General features: G+C 36.4%; 1 protein-coding gene across 5 annotated transcripts in view; it reads left to right on the top strand.

Moving 5' to 3' along the window:
- Positions 1–16,259, top strand: part of LOC148940204 (uncharacterized) — a 59,443-nt gene extending 43,184 nt beyond the window's left edge. For all 5 annotated transcript variants that reach the window (XM_089105797.1, XM_089105799.1, XM_089105798.1 and 2 more), the window contains exon 6: positions 15,999–16,259. In XM_089105797.1, coding sequence (XP_088961923.1) covers positions 15,999–16,129 — 131 coding nt within the window. In that variant the 3' untranslated portion in view covers positions 16,130–16,259. The remainder of the gene's footprint in view (positions 1–15,998) is intronic.
- Positions 16,260–17,913: the final 1,654 nt, after the last annotated feature.

Raw genomic sequence — 17,913 nt, 5'->3', positions numbered from 1 at the left:
CTCAGGGCAAGGGTTTTAAGTTATGCCCTGGGGGCATATAAGGTTTTTATAGAAGGCGGTGTCGGTAGAAACTTAAAAAAAAGCTCATTCGATTGGAAATTCCGAGGGCTAGTGCCCTTTATAATAGTCGAAAGTGATTTGAGGGCAACTAACCCCCCTCTCACGCCCACCTTTACCCCTAACATATCCAATGAAAATTTTAAGACATCTAATTTATTAAACGTAGTTTTAAGTTCTGGAGATTAGGTCTTTAAGGATTACAACTCCCCCAAAGCCCTCAGGGAAATGGTTGTAATTTAAGGATTCTCCGAATTCTTCCTAATCTTTCTTATGGAAGGGATGCTCGTATAAACTTTAGAGAGGGCTCATTTGATTGAAAATTGAAAGTTCTTGTTCACTTTTTCAGAGTCAAAAGAGATGGAAGGGCAACTAGCCCCTCTACCTCCTCCATGCCCTAAATGCATCAGATAAAAATTTTGAGATAGACGTTTTGTTAAAATAGTTCAGAGTTCTGATAACAAAAAACTCCGGTGTCGACACAGCCCACCAGGGCCCAGGGGTAGGCATTTTAAGTAATGTCCTGGGGCATAACTTATTAAGGGGGGTTTATAACTTATGGGAAGGGGTTTTGTATGGGAAGAACACAAAGGAAATCTATTATAATTATCCAATTATAAGGTTAAAATACATACTCTGTGATAGATGCGAAATTGCTTTGGCGCACAAATTCCCATTAAGGTCAATTCCAAACAGTTGTGATCCCTTTGTGTCAGCAAGTGAAATGGTCTAAACCTCCTTATTGGAGCTATTTTTTCAATCCATTCATTGTTGTCAATCGCTGTCCACAAGTTATGCAAGCTGTCTATTTTTCATATATAAGGTTTCCATCAAAGATGTAATCGTATAGACTTTGAAAAAAGCCTCATTCTTTTTCAATTTAATGTTCTATATCTGTTTTTTAAATTAAATAATCATCGGACATTAAGCAACCCCCCCCCCCATGCCATAAAAACTTGAAAATTTTTGCAGTCAGAAACGAACAAAAATTAATTAAAAAGACTTCCCGAAAAATATGTTTTTCAAAGAAAACTAAAGGCCATTTTAAACTTAAGCTCAGGAGATACAAATACATGTTAAAATTCAAACTCAAAACGACCAGAAATTACTATTAAAGAATAAATGAAACCCAAAACGAACAGAAATTAAATAAACAATCAAAGCAAAAAACATACAACGAGCAATATTATAAATGAATGAATAGATCTTAAAGCGAGTAATGTTTAGATTGAATATGAAAATCAAGCTTAAAACGAAAACAAATATTTTGCTATTAAAGTATAAATGAAAATTTAAACGAACAGAAATTGAATAACAATCAATGCGAACAAACATACAATATATATTAATGTAAATGAACAAAACAATCTTAAAACGAGTGAAACTTAAATTGAATATGCAAATCCAGTTTGAATCGAATAAAAATAACTGCAAACAAGAGTTTGGGTATCGTCTCACTGCAGAAGCCTAAAACCTACTGCGTCATTAGCGCTTTACTGAAAACGAATTATATTACAAAGGTTTTCTTTTGTACTTAATATTGAAAATAAATATTAAAATTACAGTAAAATTTTGAACTGATGAGCTTTTAGCAATTAATATCATTATGCATCAAATATTCAGTTTAATTTATTACTTTCTTTTCAAGAATGGTCTAGACAAATATAGTTTCACTACAAGCAAAATTTGAATACTGTCCCCTTCTTTAACTGTAAAAGCCTTCTGCGTCATTGGTGCTTCACTGACAACGAATGACTCGTATATTAAAAATTTATTATTTTCCAGTTCTTACAGCATTGAAAATGAAAATAAAAATTACAGTGAAAAAAAATCTTGAACTGATGGATCTGTCAACAATTAATATCATTATATATCTAATATTCAATTTGATTTTGTTTATACTTTCCAAGACTGTTCAAGACTCATATAGTTTTGCCATTTTTTTTAACTCTGCCATTTTTTGTAACTAATCGTGTTAGTTTGTTATGAAAACATTCTATGGCTTCTAGGCATTTCTATTTGAGCGGAAAACTGCACCTCAAACTTTGTGGAACATGACTTTTCTTGCATGAAACACCAAAATATAATAAAATGTCAAGTTTCGGAGTGTTCCACCACTCGCAAGCAAGTGTCATTGGTATTTTTGAATCCCCATGGTCGATTTAGGGGATGGAGGGTAGGCTAATTCTCGTAGCAGCCCCATTCCGTCGTGGTATGGTTCACATTGTCAACACTTGGCGTCCGGACTATCATATAATCTACCAAGCATACAACTACCCCAAATCAGTATCAATAAATAAATGAAACCCAAAACGAACAAAAATTAAAATAAATATTAGAGTCAAACTCGAAACGAGCATAAATTAATGTGAGTAGGGTTCAAAACCCCTATGCTTTCTAAAAGCCAGAATATAATTTGTACTTCACTGAAAAAAAAATTCAAATGAGTTTACTGAAAAAAATGTGCTTTGTCAATTTAATATACATATGCTGATATTTATTCCCTAAAATATTAATTAATTTTTGATTTCTTAAAGCTACAAAAGTGAAAATATTTGAAACAATTGTTTTCAGTAAATTGCCAATGACGCAGTAGGTTTTAGGTTTCTGCAGTGAGACGATAGCCAAACTCTTGCTTGTAGTTATTTTTATTCGATTAAAACTTGATTTGAATATTCAATTTACGTTTCACTTGTTTTAAGATTTATTTACTCATTTACATTAACATATATTGTATGTTTGTTCGCATTGATTGTTATTTAATTTCTGTTCGTTTTAAGTTTCATTTATACTTTAATAGCAAAATATTTGTTTTCGTTTTAAGCTTGATTTTCATATTCAATCTAAACATTACTCGCTTTAAGATCTATTTATTCATTTTTATTATCACTTGTTGTATGTTTTTGCTATGATTGTTTTTTAAAATACTGTTCGTTCTGGGTTTCATTTATTCTTTAATAGTAATTTCTGGTCGTTTGAGTTTGAATTTTAACAGCTATTTGTATCTACTGAGCTTAAGTTTAAAATGGTCTTTACTTTTCTTTGAAAAACTTATTTTTCGGAAAGTTTTTTTTATTAATTGTCAATAAAGATCTTGCGGTCTTTGTGCAGCATGACGTTACACTCCTTAATTGCCTGTACGCTGTCATGTCTCTGCGAAGGTGGGCTTCCCGTCTGCGATCAATAATAACGAGGTACTCGTTGCTGATCTAGTCTCTTTTCTTTTGCTGCTTCATTCCAGCAACGCTAGTTGCAGCTGCAATATCATTCTCTTTGAAGACCTTCCATACACCTTCACTATCATTGCCCTGCGTAAGAACTTCGAATCTGTTGGATATTTCGACTTGATACTGCTTGGCCAAAGCGGGGTCTTGCTGGACACGGCAGGTATCAATCTTCCGAAGTGTCTGGTTGGTTTTTGTAGCTTTTAGGTGAAGCCTAATTTTGGCTGCAACAAGACGATTGTCGGTGTTCCCAAGTTCGGTGCCTCGGTAGATGCGAGAATTCTGCACAGACGACAGCCATCGCCGGTGTATGATGATGTAGTCGAGCATCATTTTCGCTGATCCATCATTGCCATACCAGGTGTACTTGGATATGTTGGGTCTCTGAAACCGTGTGTTAGCAATGGTAAGATTGGGGAGAAACAGCACTTCAACATTCTCTCTCAGTTGTCGTTTAGGCTATCTACTGTTACGGGTCCAAAAGCAAAATTTGACTGGCCAGACTTGTTTGAAATGCTAGTATTCATATCTCCTAGCAGGACGAGGTAGTCATGGGGAGGTACTGACGAGAGCTCAGAACTTAAAAGGGTATAGAAGTCATCCTTGTCTTCTTCCTCGGCTTCATTTGTGGGGGCGTAACAGGTAATGATGGTTATTTTTCCATGTTAACATCGATGCCTTCCCAAGGCCAGAACATAATTTGCACTTTACTGAAAAAAATATAAATGTTTTCACTTTTATAACTTTAATATATCAAATAAAATTAACATTTTGATTACCAAATATCAGTATATGTATATTAAACTGACAATGCACATTCATTTGTATTTTTTTCAGTAAATTGCAAATTATGTTCTGGCCTTAGGGAAGGAATAGGGGTTTTGAGCCCAACTTATGTTAATTTCTGCTCGTTTTGAGTTTGACTCGGTTATTTATTTTAATTTCTGTTCGTTTTATTTTAATTTCTGTTTCGTTCGTTTAATCTTAAGGCGACAGTTAGTTTTTAAACATAAAGGCAAATGGGAGGGTGGGCATGGGAGGGAGATTAGTTTCTCTCCAATCATTTTCGACTATTAAAAAGGACATCAGCCCTTTCTATTTTCAATCGAAAGAGCCCTTTTCGAAGTTCCTACTACAACTCCTTCGATACGAAGTGCCCTGGTCTAAACAACAACAACAACAAAAAAATAATACAATATACCCGCATCGATCTTTACTGTAAAAATGTCAAGCCTTCCAATCACTTTCGACTATTAAAAAGGGCACAAGGCCTTTCGATTTCCAATCGAATGAGCCCTTTTTGAGTTTCTACGACAACGCTTTCTATAAACACCTTATATGCCCCCAGTGCATAAATTACAACCTTTACCCTAAGGGCTGTGAGGGTGGTTGTCATTCTCTAAGACCTAATTTCCAGAACTTTCAACTGCGTTAAACAAAATGGCTATCTCAACATTTTGATTAGATGTGTCTGGGAAATTGGTGGGAGTGAGAGGGGCGTTCGTTGCTCTCCCATCACTTTCAACTATTAAAAAAGGCACCAGCCCTTTCAATTTCCAATCAAATGAGCCCTTTTCTAGTTTCTATGACAACGCTTTCAATAAAAACCTTATGTGCCCCCAGGACATAACCTGCGCCCATTTCCCTGAGGGCTTGTGGGGAGGGGGGGGGGGGTTGTCATCCTCAAAGACCTAATTTCCAGAACTTTCTGCAACGTTGAACAAAATAGTTATCTGGAAATTTTGATTAGATTTGGTTGGGGATATGGTGGGCGTGAGAGAGGGGTTAGTTACCCTCCAATCACTCTTGATTATTATAAAGTGCACTAGCATTCTCAATTTCCAACTTAATCAACCCCTTTTGAAGTTTTTACGACAACTGTAACTATAAAAACCTTGTATGCCCCAAGCGTATAACTTACGACCTTTGCCCTGGGGGCTCTGGGAGGTTTGTCATCCCTAAATACATAATTTCCAGAACTTTCAACTACGTTGAACAAAATGGCTATCTCTAAACTTTGATTTAATGTATTTGGGGAAATGGTCGTCGTGAGAGGGGGGTTAATTACTCTTCACTCTCTTCCGACTATTAAAAAAGGCAATTTCAATTTCCAATCGATCCCTTTTTGAAAATTTCTACAGCAAATTTCTTTATAAACCTAATATGCCCCCAGGGCATAACTTACAACCATTACACTGAGGGTTCTGATGGGTTATCATCCTAAAAGACCTAATTTCCAGAACTTTCGACTACATTGAACAAAATGGATATCTCCATATTTTGATTAGCTATATCTGGGGAAATGGTGGGCGTGAGAGGGGGGTTAGTTACCCTTCAATCACTTTCGGCTGTAAAAAGGGCACTAACCCTTTCAATCTTTAATTGAATGAGCCCTTTTTGAAGTTTCTACAACATCGCTTTCTGTAAAAACCTTATATGCCCCCAGGGCATAACTTACTAACCTTGCCCTGAGGGCTATGGGGGTGGAGATGTTGTCATCCTTCAATACCGTATTTCTAAAACTTTCAACTGCGTTGATTGAAATGGGTATAAAAAAATATTGATTGGATGTGCTTGGGGAAAAGGTGGGCGAGACAGGGGGGTTAGTTGCCCTCAAATCACTTTCAAGACTATTAAAAAGGGCACTAGCCCTTTTAGTTTCCAATCGAATGAGCCCTTCTTCAAGTTTCTACGACAAAGATTTCAATAAAAACTTATATGCATCCAGGGCATAACTTATAACCCTTGCCCTGAAGACTGTGGCGGAAGTGTTCTAATCAAAGGTATAATTTCCTGAACTTTAAACTGCGTGAAAAAAAATGGCTATCTCAAAATTTCGATTGGATATTTTTGGGAAAATGGTGGGCATAGAAGGGGTGTTAGTTGCCTTCCAATCACTTTCGACTATTAAAAAGGGCACTAGCCATTTCAATTTCCAATCGATTGAGCCCTTTTTGAAGTTTCTACGACAACGCGTTCTATAGAAACCTTATATGCCCCAAGGGCATAATTTACAACCGTTGCTTTGAGGGCTGTGGGGGGGGGGTTGTAATCCTCAGAGACCTAATTTCCAGAACATTCAACTACGTTGAAAAAAATGGCTATCTTGAAATTTCGATTGGATGTTTTTGGGGAAATGGTGGGCGTGGAAGGGGTGTTAGTTGCCTTTCAATCACTTTCGACTATTAAACAGGCCACTAGCCCTTTCGATATCTAATCAAATGAGCCCTTTTTGAAGTTTTTACGACAACGCGTTTTATAAAAACCTTAAATGCCCCAGGGCATTACTTACAACCCTTGCCCTGAGGGCTGTGGAACAAAAAAGCTATATCAAAATTTTGATTGGATGAGTTTGGGGAAATGGTGGGCGTGGAAGGGGTGTTAATTACCCTTCGATCACTTTCGAATAATTAATAAGGCAGTATGACTTTCGGTTTCCAATTGAATGAGCCATGTTCGAAGTTTCTACCAAAATGAGTTCTTTAAAGACCTTATATGCCCCAGGGCATAACCTACAACCCTTGCCCTGAGGGCTGGGGGGGGGGGGTTTCATCCACAAATACCAAATTTTAAGAACTTTTAACTGCCTGGAATAAAATGACTATCTTAAAATTTTGATTGTATGTGTTTTAGGGAAAAGGTGGGCATGACAGGGGGGATTGTTGCCCTTCAATAACTTTTAACTACTAAAAAGGGTACTATCCCTTTTGAATTTCCAATCGAATGAGGCTTTTTTGAAGTTTCTACGACAACGCCTTCTATAATAACCTTATATGCCCCCAGGGCATAACTTACAACTCTTGCCTTGTGGGTTGTAGGGGAGTGTCCTCCGCAAAACATAATTTCTATCTGGGAATCAACTACGCTGAACAGAATGGCTATCTCAAAATTTTGATTGGATGTGTTTCGGGAAATGGTGGACGTGGAAGGGGTGTTAGTTGCCTTCCATTCACTTTCGACTATTAAAAAGGGCACAACCCACTCCGATTTCCAATTGCATGAGCCCTTTTCGAAGTTTCTACGACAAGTTCTTCGATACGAAGTGCCCTGGTCTAAAGGAAAAAAATAATAAACAATAGATTGTGCCAACATCGTTCTTATATGCCCCCAGAGCATAACTTACAACCCTTGCCCTGAGGGTTGTTGGGGAGTGATCTCCTCAAAAACATATTTTCTGTCTGGAAATCAACTACGCTGAACTAATTGTCTATCTCAAAATTTTTATTGGATGTCTTTCGGGAAATGGTGGGCGTGGAAGGGGTGTTAGTTGCCTTACAATCACTTTCGACTATTAAAAAGGGCACAAGCCACTCATATTTCCAATTGAATGAGCCCTTTTCGAAGTTTCTACGACAACTTCTTCAATACGAAGTGCCCTGGTCTAAAGGAAAAAATAAATAATACATTGTGCCGACATCATTCTTATATGCCCTCATGGCATGACTTAAAACCCTTGCCCTGAGGGTTGTTGGGGAGTGACCTCCTCTAAAATATATTTTTTATCTGGAAATCAACTACGCTGAACAAAATGGCTATCTCAAAACTTTGATTGGATATGTTTGGGGAATGATGGGCGTGGGTGGAAGGCTAGTTGCCCTCCAATCACTTTCGACTATTAAAAAGGGCACTAGCCACTCCAATTTCCAATCTAATGAGCCCTTTTCGAAGTTTCTGCGACAACTCCTTCGATACGAAGTGCCCTAGTCTAAGACCAAGAAAAAAAACAATACCTTGTGCCAACATCGTACTTTACTTAGGCAGCGCTATTGCGCTGTCTATGATCTTACTATCAGGGTGTTTGAAAATGTGGCCAAACCCTTTCAGTCGCTCCTTTTTAACTATCTCCTAAGCCTAGTTTACGGTTGCCGAATTTCTTTTCGGGTCATAAATTTGACACCACGTTCACTTCTATGAATATTTAGCTAACTTTTATTATAGTTATAAGATTTATTTTTTCTAGTTATTCTGATAAATACCTTTTTTATAATCTACTTCACCTGACGAAATTTTTCCGGACTTTCTGACGAATTTCTGAATTCCTGACGGAAATTTCCAGATTTATGTTGCCTGTAAATTTGTTATTGTTTGGTTTTGCCTCCGTTTTTTTTTATTGTTATTAAATAAAAAAAACAAGTTTTTTTAACTGAAAGTAATGAGCGTCATTAAAACTTAAAACGAACAGAAATTTTTCCGTATATGAAAGGGGTTGTCCCCTCCTCAACGCCTCGCTCTTTACGCTAAAGTTTTTATTGTTTTAAACAATAGAGTTGCGAGGAAGAGTCAACCTTTAGCGTAAAGAGCGAGGCGTTGAGGAGGGGAATAATTTCTGTTTGTTTTAAGTTTTAATGTAGCTCCTTACTTTCAGTTAAAAAAAAACTTGTTTTTGTTATTGATTTTCTGAACATTTTTTAATTAATTCAGATTTTGATTTTGGCTCACCGTACATGAATAATTAAAACGAAATGTGCATATTAATTTTACTTTTTTTGGTTAAATGGCTTTCTCGAAAGTTGTTTAATTTTATTTACGAACTTTTTTATTAGTAATAAATATACGTAAACTTACGAATTTACTTACGTAACGAACTTCTATATTCATATATTTTTAATATGTATATTTTGGGGTTTGCCTCCTAGTCAATACCTCGCTCTTTACGCTAAAGTTCGAATTTTATTCCAATTCTTTAAAATGTCCCCTTAATCACAAAGGCCGTTAATTAGAATAAATAGCTCTTATGAAAGTACTAAAAAAACCTTTAGCGTAAAGAGCTAGGTATTGAAAAGGGGGGGAACCCAATCATATACTTAATAATTTCTGTTCGTTTTAAGTTTTTATGTTGCTCCTTACTTTCAGTTGGAAAACTTGTTTTTTTTTTAAATTTAATTTCTGATCATTTTTTAAATACTACTACTACTACTACTAACAACTCACCACAGCACCAAGCCGCCTGAGGCCAACACAGCTACGCACGCTCCTCCTCCATCCCAATCTATTCAAAGCCTCCCTTTTTACACCCTCCCACGAAGTTTCCATTTGCTTTAAATCTATCTTTATGACGTTCTTCCACCCCAGACGAGGACGACCTGCTTTCCGTTTAGCCCTAGACGATTGGCCGAAAAGAAAAATATTCGGAAATGTGTCATCCTTCATCCGCACAACGTGCCCTAGCCACCTCAGCCTTTCTTTCATTATAGCCCTAGAGAGCGGAATTGAACCACATTTTTCGTATAGCCTGTTGTTTGAAATACGGTCAGTCAGCCGGGTACCAAGAACTATCCTTAAGCACTTTCTCTGGAAAACATCTAGCAAATCTTCATCCGCTTTTCGGAGCTTCCATGCTTCAGAGACATATTTGATCACTGTAGCTTCTAATACTCTTCTTCTCCTTCTAATATTCTAATCTTGGTTCGCAGACTTGTTTTCCTGTTCTTCCAAGCTTTTATTAACTGGGGAAAACACCCAGGGCTATGGCTATTCTACTTTTAACATCTTCACTGCACCCATTATCTTTACTAATAATACTACCTAGGTAACTGAAGCTTCCCACCTGATCAGTCTTTTCATTACCCAACGTCACCTTTTCATCTTCACTTATTCCTTGTCTTAATGACTTAGTCTTCTCAACTTTAATTTTCAAACGTATTCTAGCACCCTGAACTCGTAAAAACTCTAAAAGTTCATTCATTTTGCTCACACTTTCATCTAGGATGCCTCAATCATCAGCATAATCTAAGTCCATGAGACTTTTTCCTCCCCATTTGATTCCGTGGTCTCCCATTGCCTTTCCTGTGCTCCTTAAGACAAAGTCCGTCAAAATAGTCCATATAAAGGGGGATAGAACACAACCCTGCTTAACTCTTGATTTAATACAAAACCAGCTGCTAACCTAATTTCCTACCTTAACCGCAGCAGTGTTATTCTCTTACATAGCACTAATCACTTTAATGTATTTGTCTGGTATACCATACAAGGATAAAACCTTAACTAAAGCTCTTCTATCAATAGATTCGAACGCTTGCTCATAATCTATAAAACTGAGGACCAAAGGTGTTTGAAAACTCAGGCACTTCTCAATTATTAGCCTAAGATTGAACATTTGGTCGACACATCCTCTACCTTTTCTAAAACCGCACTGTTCTTCTCTTAAAACTTTGTCTACGGCATCTCTCTGTCTAAAAAGCATCATATTACTAAATAATTTATTGCCTACAGAGACCAGACTAATGCCTCGATCATTACCACACTTACTCTTATCACCTTTCTTATAAAGTGGCTTAATTAAGATTTACCTAAAATCGTTAGGTACTTCCCCTTTTTCAAAAATCATATTCATAATCTTCAGTAACTTATTTCTAACCTTAGAACCATCATATTCAAGAAACTCATTTACCACATTATCAGCACCTGGAGCCTTATTATTTTTTAATCCTTTTAGTTCTGTCGCTAATTCCTCCTCACAAAACAAATCTTCCTTCACCTACAAGGTATCACAAACTTTTTCGTTTTCCTCTATATCTTTTCCTGTAACTCTATCTCGGTTAAACAAATTCTCAAAATGTTCGGCCCATCTCTCAATTTGTTAACATGCCAGTACAATATTTTATTATTATGCCGTCTAGCTGCATGTTCCAGATTTTCGGCAATTTTATCCATGGCCTCCACTTCACACCTCCTTAGTTCATATTTCAATGCTTTCTCCACTTTCTTTACATTCCTTTTGTTTTCATATGATCTATCACTTAGATAATTCTTGTACAAGTCCTTTCTCCTTTTTATTAAACATAAAGCTTTTTCACTAATATTCTTAGCTGCAGTTCTAGCTTTCTTCCTTAAGACACCTTCAGCTACTTCACAAATTATTTTTCTAAAATTGTTCCAACCATCTTCCACATTATAAAATTTTAAACTCTCAAGTTTCGTATTCAACTGCTCCTGGAAAGTTTCTCTCAATTTCTCATCCTGGAGTCTACCAACATCATAACTTCCCGGGAGATAGTTAGTTACCCTTCCGATATTTCAGCTTTAAATTAACCCTTGACACTACTAGATGGTGATCTTTACTTTTAATATCAATAACGGCACTCATATATACCCTAGTATCTTGTATTGATCCTGCCAATCTTCGGTTTACTATAACATAATCAATAAGATTTGCTGTCTTACTGTCACGTGAATACCATGTTAACTTATGAGCCATTTTATGACCAAACATCGTATTGGTTATACCCAGATTGTTATACCTACGAAATTGCAAAAGACTGTATCCATTACTCTTTTCTTTTCCTACACCAAATTTACCTAGGCTAGGATACCATATATCCCTCTGTCTACCGACCTGGGCGCTAAAATCTCCCAGTAATAACATCATATTTCTACCTGGGACCGTGTCTATTTGCTCCTGTAGCTGTAAGTAAAATTCATCTGAGTCAATAGTATCTCCGTCAGTAGGTTCTACAGGGGCGTATACTACTATAACTGATACCCTTAGCTTTTTAGTCATAAAACGAGCAATTAGTATTCTATTATTAATACCTTCCAACCCTAAACAGGACTTAGCAGCTTCCTTATTCATCATGAGCCCTACTCTCTCTCTATGTACCCCATCCTTCCTGCCTGAGTAAACAATTTCTATATCACCTAATTTCATGCTTTCTACCCCTGGGATATGAGTTTCTGAAACTCCTAATAAATCCAGTTCGAATCGTCTGAATTCGTCAGTCAAAATGTCCATACGATAGTCATTTTTAACGTCGTAACATTCCAAGTTCCGATTTCCATGTTCTTTACATTATTGAAATTATTTTCGCCTCAGGAAAAGCAATGATCCTGGATACCAGTGCAGGATGGGGATCACATGTCTTCTCAAGTCTACACCGAAGTGCTTAAGCCGGCTGAGAACTAGAAAGTAAAAAGTCTCTGGCACTTCCACGAATGGGGGCTTTGTGCAATCCTGGGCCCATCTTGGTCACAACATGGTTTTCAGCACTTGGCGATGCTCTTCTGTCAACAAGATTCGAAATCTAGCACAGACAATCTCAGTCCTATTACCTCCGACTTCATTATATGTTCATGCCTACAAATATTATGCTACTACGAGGAGGCAGCTCATAATAGATAAATCAGCTAGGAAGAGGTTTTTCAGCCCGCAGACGCCCGTCGAAACATACCAAGCCCAGAAGAATTGTCCATTAGTCAGAATCCCGTGCGAATGGCATGTCGTTTACTAGGCTATAATTTCCTCGAGGGGCGCCACTCCTCAAGTGGGAATATAGTTGACCACAAGATTCCCAGTCTTGCAGGTATTCCGAAAGGGTCGAGGCAGCCCTTTGCAGAGGCTGTTGTCCTTAGATCTGGATCTTACGCCCTGCCGAAGTTGTCCTCCTATAGAGGATCCTCCCGCGATGGTGTTCTGCATCACCATGCAAATTAACCCATTACTGGGAGAAGGTTTGTAACTCATGGGACGTGTGGAAAAAACCAGCGGGCCATTTTTAGTGTACATTTGAGAGGTCTTCTTCCTCCTCCACCTGTATTTATGACCCCGGGCGAGGGTGCCCCAGTTTCTATTATGGACCCATGGAGGTACCCTATATATCTATAGGGCGTTCCTCCATCGCCACCTGGGACCCGCTGAATGGCCTGGGGGAGGCCAGGAACATAAGAATGAATTTAATTAAAAATATTGTGTTTCCTTTAAACATGGAGAATGATATAGTCTTCTGTATGACTTTTTAAACATCAAATTATTATAGAGAAGTATGAATAAAGTTATACAGAAGACTTTTTGGTTAACCTAAACATATTAAATAATGTATATCCAAAACTATACGAATATAGCCAAAAACTAAGAAAAGTGGTTTTCCAAAAGCAATGTCCCTTCCAACATGAAAACTTCCTCCATGGAAAGATCCTCTGACGTAACCCCCGGCCCCCCAATAACCAATACTATATGTAAACATTGGGCAAAGTTCATAACTTGCAACCCTTCCCCCGGGGACTTTGGGGGATTAATTCATCCTAAAAGATATAGTTACTATATTTTTGACCATGCTGAACAAAATGGCTATCTCAAAATTTGATCGGATGACTTTGGGAAAAAATGAGCGTGGGAGGGGGCCTAGTTACCCTCAATTTTTTGGTTCACTTAAAAAGGGCACTAGAACTTTTAATTTCCGTTAAAATGAGCCCTCCTGCGATACTATAGGACTACTGGGTCAATATTATCACCTGGGGAAAAGAAAAAAAAAACAAATAAACACGCATCCGTGATCTGTCTTCTGGCAGAAAATACAAAATTCCGCATTTTTGCATATAGAAGCTTAAAACTTCTATATTAGGGTTCTCTGATACGCTGAATCTAACGATGTGATTTTCATTAAGATTCTATGACTTTTAAGGGGTGTTTTTCCTTATTTTGAAAATAAGGCAAATTTTCTCAGGCTTGTAGCTTTTGATGGATAAGACTAAACTTGATAAACCTTTTATGTTTGAAATCAGCATAAAATCCAATTCTTTTGATGTATTCATTGGTATCAAAATTCCGTTTTTTAGAGTTTTGGTGAGTAATGAGCTGGGTCGCTCCTTACTTACAGTTCGTTATCACGAACTGTTTGATTTCTTTTTTATACGTCATATCTAATGTAGTCAATATAGTCTCAAAGCCTAATTATATTCCTGGCAAAAAAAAAAGATCCAGATATAAGATTAAAAAAAAATCCTCTTACTCGAAAGCTCCATTGTTTTATCTAGTAGACCTTTCTATTTATTCCGGTTAATACCCTCTTTATATTCTGCTAGACCTGATAGAATTTCTCAATAATTTCCGACGAATTTCTGAATTCCCGACGGAACTTTTGTAATTTTGTTCACTATGTTCAAATATAAAAATTTTCTATGAATTATGGGGGATTGTTTTTTTTTTCTTTTTTTTCCAAGCCGGTAAATTCGAGATATTTTGTTTATTTGTTGGAAACTATTTTAGAGGTTTGGAAAGTGGTGGAGGACGAGTAGAGGGGGGACGTAAAGATTTTAGATTGTTGTTTTACGAAGAAACAAAGAACGAAAAAATGAAGAATACCAAAAGACAAAACAAAGCTTTTTTTATACGTTATGTGTACTAGTGTATTCTAAAAACCCATTTAGATTCCTGGCAAAAAAATGATCGAGAAAATAGATTAAAAAAAACTTCCTCTTACACTTAAGCCCTATTGATCTATCTGCAATCGGACTAGGAACACATTTTTAGGCATAGTAACCAATATAAATTAAATTTTTTTTTTAATTTTAATCACCAATGTTTTGAAAAATAGCTACGGAATCTGTTTTGATTCGAGTTATAGAAAGTGAGGAAAAGGGATGACACATTCAATTCCTTACGCTGGTTTTTATTCCAGGCCACCTTTGGATTGGGAGGGAGGGGCTGTTTAAATAAAAAACAAGTGGCCGACTGTATAAAGATTGGTTTAACTCGTGGGAGAAATGCAAAGAAAAGATAAATAAGATAATTTTTATCCCCCAAAAAATATGCAAACAAAATTATAACATAATTATGAAAGAGAGCCGAGACATCCAAATAATAAAACTCATTAAAACTTTATTGCCAAAGTAGATGATGTGTATACACACCTGTTCGTAGTGCTAGCTACCCCTGGCACCAATGTTCGTGGAATGTTATACCGGTAGGGCACAATGCCACTGGCGTGGCAATATACGGGTGTCACCACTTATTGCAGGGGAAAGCCCCGGCCCCAAATTATAATGCTATGCCTGTGTCTACCACACCAGTTCTGCAAATATCGGTTTTGGTACTACCCGATTTATAGTATACCCTGTCCCAGGGTATGATAACGCGATCGAGTGGTCAAATGGCCACTTTCTAAAGCCAAATGTACCCGCCTTGGGTTATGGCTAGAAAATCTCTTTAACTCTCTTCTTGGAGGTAACAAACCTCCCTGTCAATATAATAATGACGGTACCTCGTAGCTCTATTCCTACCCTGCCTGGGTTACGGAAACTAGTATACAGTTTGTAGAAAATACCTTACTTGTATTCTTCCAATCCCCGAATGGGGTCAAAACGCAGACTAAAACAAAATAATATTTTTCACACAACTGTTCATATGGGTGGACTTTCCCTTGGCCCAGCCAATCAGCTACATCCCCATTCAAACCCAATTATACCTCTTAGATTTATCTTTCAATGACACCCAAAACCATGAAGCACGAAAATAGAACTTAATTCAAAGCCTTACTTATTGCAAAACCTCTATTGATTAGCAACGTACTTTAACCTGTAGTTTAAAATTATACTATAAGAAAATGTAATTAAGAAAACGAAAACAGGTCATTTATCTGAAAGAAAAAGAAACAGGGGTGGGACCCCAACAACACCAAATTCTACCATTCCATTGATGGTTAAATTTTTCATTAGAAATTGAAGCTATTTGATCGTATTGAAAGTGGCGTTCATTTTTTTTCGTATTGATTTTTTCATGTATTATTTTTGTGCATGTGTGTTTTATCTAGTTTTTCTTCTGTTTTTTTTTCACAAAGGTTTCCGAACGTGAAGCTGAAATGTTTGGATCCTTTTTGACTTTATTAAAAGTTTTACTGTTATTTATATATTTTTATTTGTTCATAGATAGAAAGACAGCTTGGTCTAAGAAATTATTTAATCTAATATTTGGTCTATTTAAATTTTGATTTTTTTTTTTTCTAGAGTTGAGCATGGAGCGAGACAAGTTTATGAGTCCCGGCGAAGCTCGTGAGTTTGGTATTATTGATAAAATGTTGGAACATCCCCCCAAATATGACAAAAGCAAAGGTGAAAAAGAAATCGAGAAAGAATAGACCACTGGCTGAACAGGATTTTTGTTTTATCGCTTTAATGTATTTTTCAACTGAAATTTTCGATCATGTGAAAACTTTTTGGAAGTAAAAGTATGATTTTCAAAATGATTAAAATTTTGAATTCCTCTTAGTGTGTGTACCTTCTGTGATACCAAACCCAGAATGAATAGTTTCTTTTTTTTTGTCAATGGTAGAAGCCAAAGAATATGGGTAGCCTATTAGAGTGGGAACTGGCGCTAGTGTCGGCAAAAAAAATATCAACGCCATCTACTGTTTGGGACACTTGGCTTTTTCTCAAGCTTTGTAATCGTTTTTTAGTCTGGAATTGAGATCAGGTTTTTATTACTGCTCTAATTTTACCAACTACACAAACTAAATTAATTATTCTTATTATTACACTGAAAAAATACAAAGCGTCACCAAGTGCTAGATGCGTTCAGTTTTTTTTTCCCCGACGCTAGTACCAGTTCCCGCTCTTCTAATATACTCATACTCTGTGGTAGAAGTGATAAATGAAATTAAATAGCCGAGAAAAACGAAGCAGTGTCAGCCAATGGACAGAAAAGAAGCGAAAATAAGCAAATATTCCGACAAGGACCTCCGCCAAGCCGTCTTCAGTGCTCAAAAAAAGAAGAAATACCTAGAATGCACATTACTTGAAACAGTTAAGTTCAGAAAGTAGCAAATGAAGCATTTCTAAATAGAATATCGTATAATTTTGACATCTCATTTCTTTTCTAATATTCTTGTTTTTCTAAAGTCGAGTCTTTGGTATTCGAGTTACTGCTCTACGGGATCTAAAGTGCTCTACGAGTCAGTGCTCAACGGGATCTAAAATCGTGATAGTACTTGCTAATTTCGGAACCCAGAGATATCTGAAGTTGGGATAGCAGCTTTTCAATTTCATTACCCTACGAAATCCAATAAATACAAAAGGACGCATGATAGTATGGGACCATATTCATGTGCCTTGAGTCGATTGTGTAATGTTTAGGTCTTTCGCCCTTCATGAATAAGACCTCACAGGATTATTTCCGCCTCCCTAGCGAAAATCAAAAAGACTATGTCAGCATCTAATCTCTTGTTATGACCACAATTTTTCGCTTTCATGTGAAATCGGGACTTTAATGCTTGTCTCCCAATCACAATTTTTGCCTCATTCAATTAATTTCTATATATATATATATATATATATATATATATATATATATATATATATATATATATATATATATATATATATATATATATATATATATATATATATATATATATATATATATACATTTATATATATGTTTATATATTTATATGTATATATATATATATATATATATATATATATATATATATATATATATATATATATATATATATATATATATATATATATATATATATATATATATATATATGATCTTTATTTCCCCCCTAAAAAGACATAGTGTCACTAGCGGCAGGGACGTCGTTTGCCCCCCTCCCCCCAATATTGTGGAGAAAAAATTATTACTTATCCCATGCCCCATTGCTATCCGGATATGGACCCTTCCCCCCACCCCCCCATTAAAAAGGCTGGAGATTCGTCCCTGACTAGCCGAGTTATAAAAGGAAAGATAGCAACAACAAAAAATCAAATAAGAAATGCACAAATATATACAAGCAGAACAACAAATGGACAATAATGTCGCAAATCATCATTTTCCGTTAAACTCATATAAAACTTTTCTTGTCTTTTCTGAACAAGCATGTTCTTCAGAAAACAAACAGGTATGTGGCTTTTATAA

Source organism: Artemia sp. Qi Xiang Cuo, chromosome 20, assembly GCF_049724085.1.
Source record: "Artemia sp. Qi Xiang Cuo chromosome 20, ASM4972408v1, whole genome shotgun sequence".
In the NCBI taxonomy this organism is placed as follows: domain Eukaryota; kingdom Metazoa; phylum Arthropoda; class Branchiopoda; order Anostraca; family Artemiidae; genus Artemia; species Artemia sp. Qi Xiang Cuo.
This window is presented reverse-complemented; position numbering and strand designations above follow the sequence as displayed.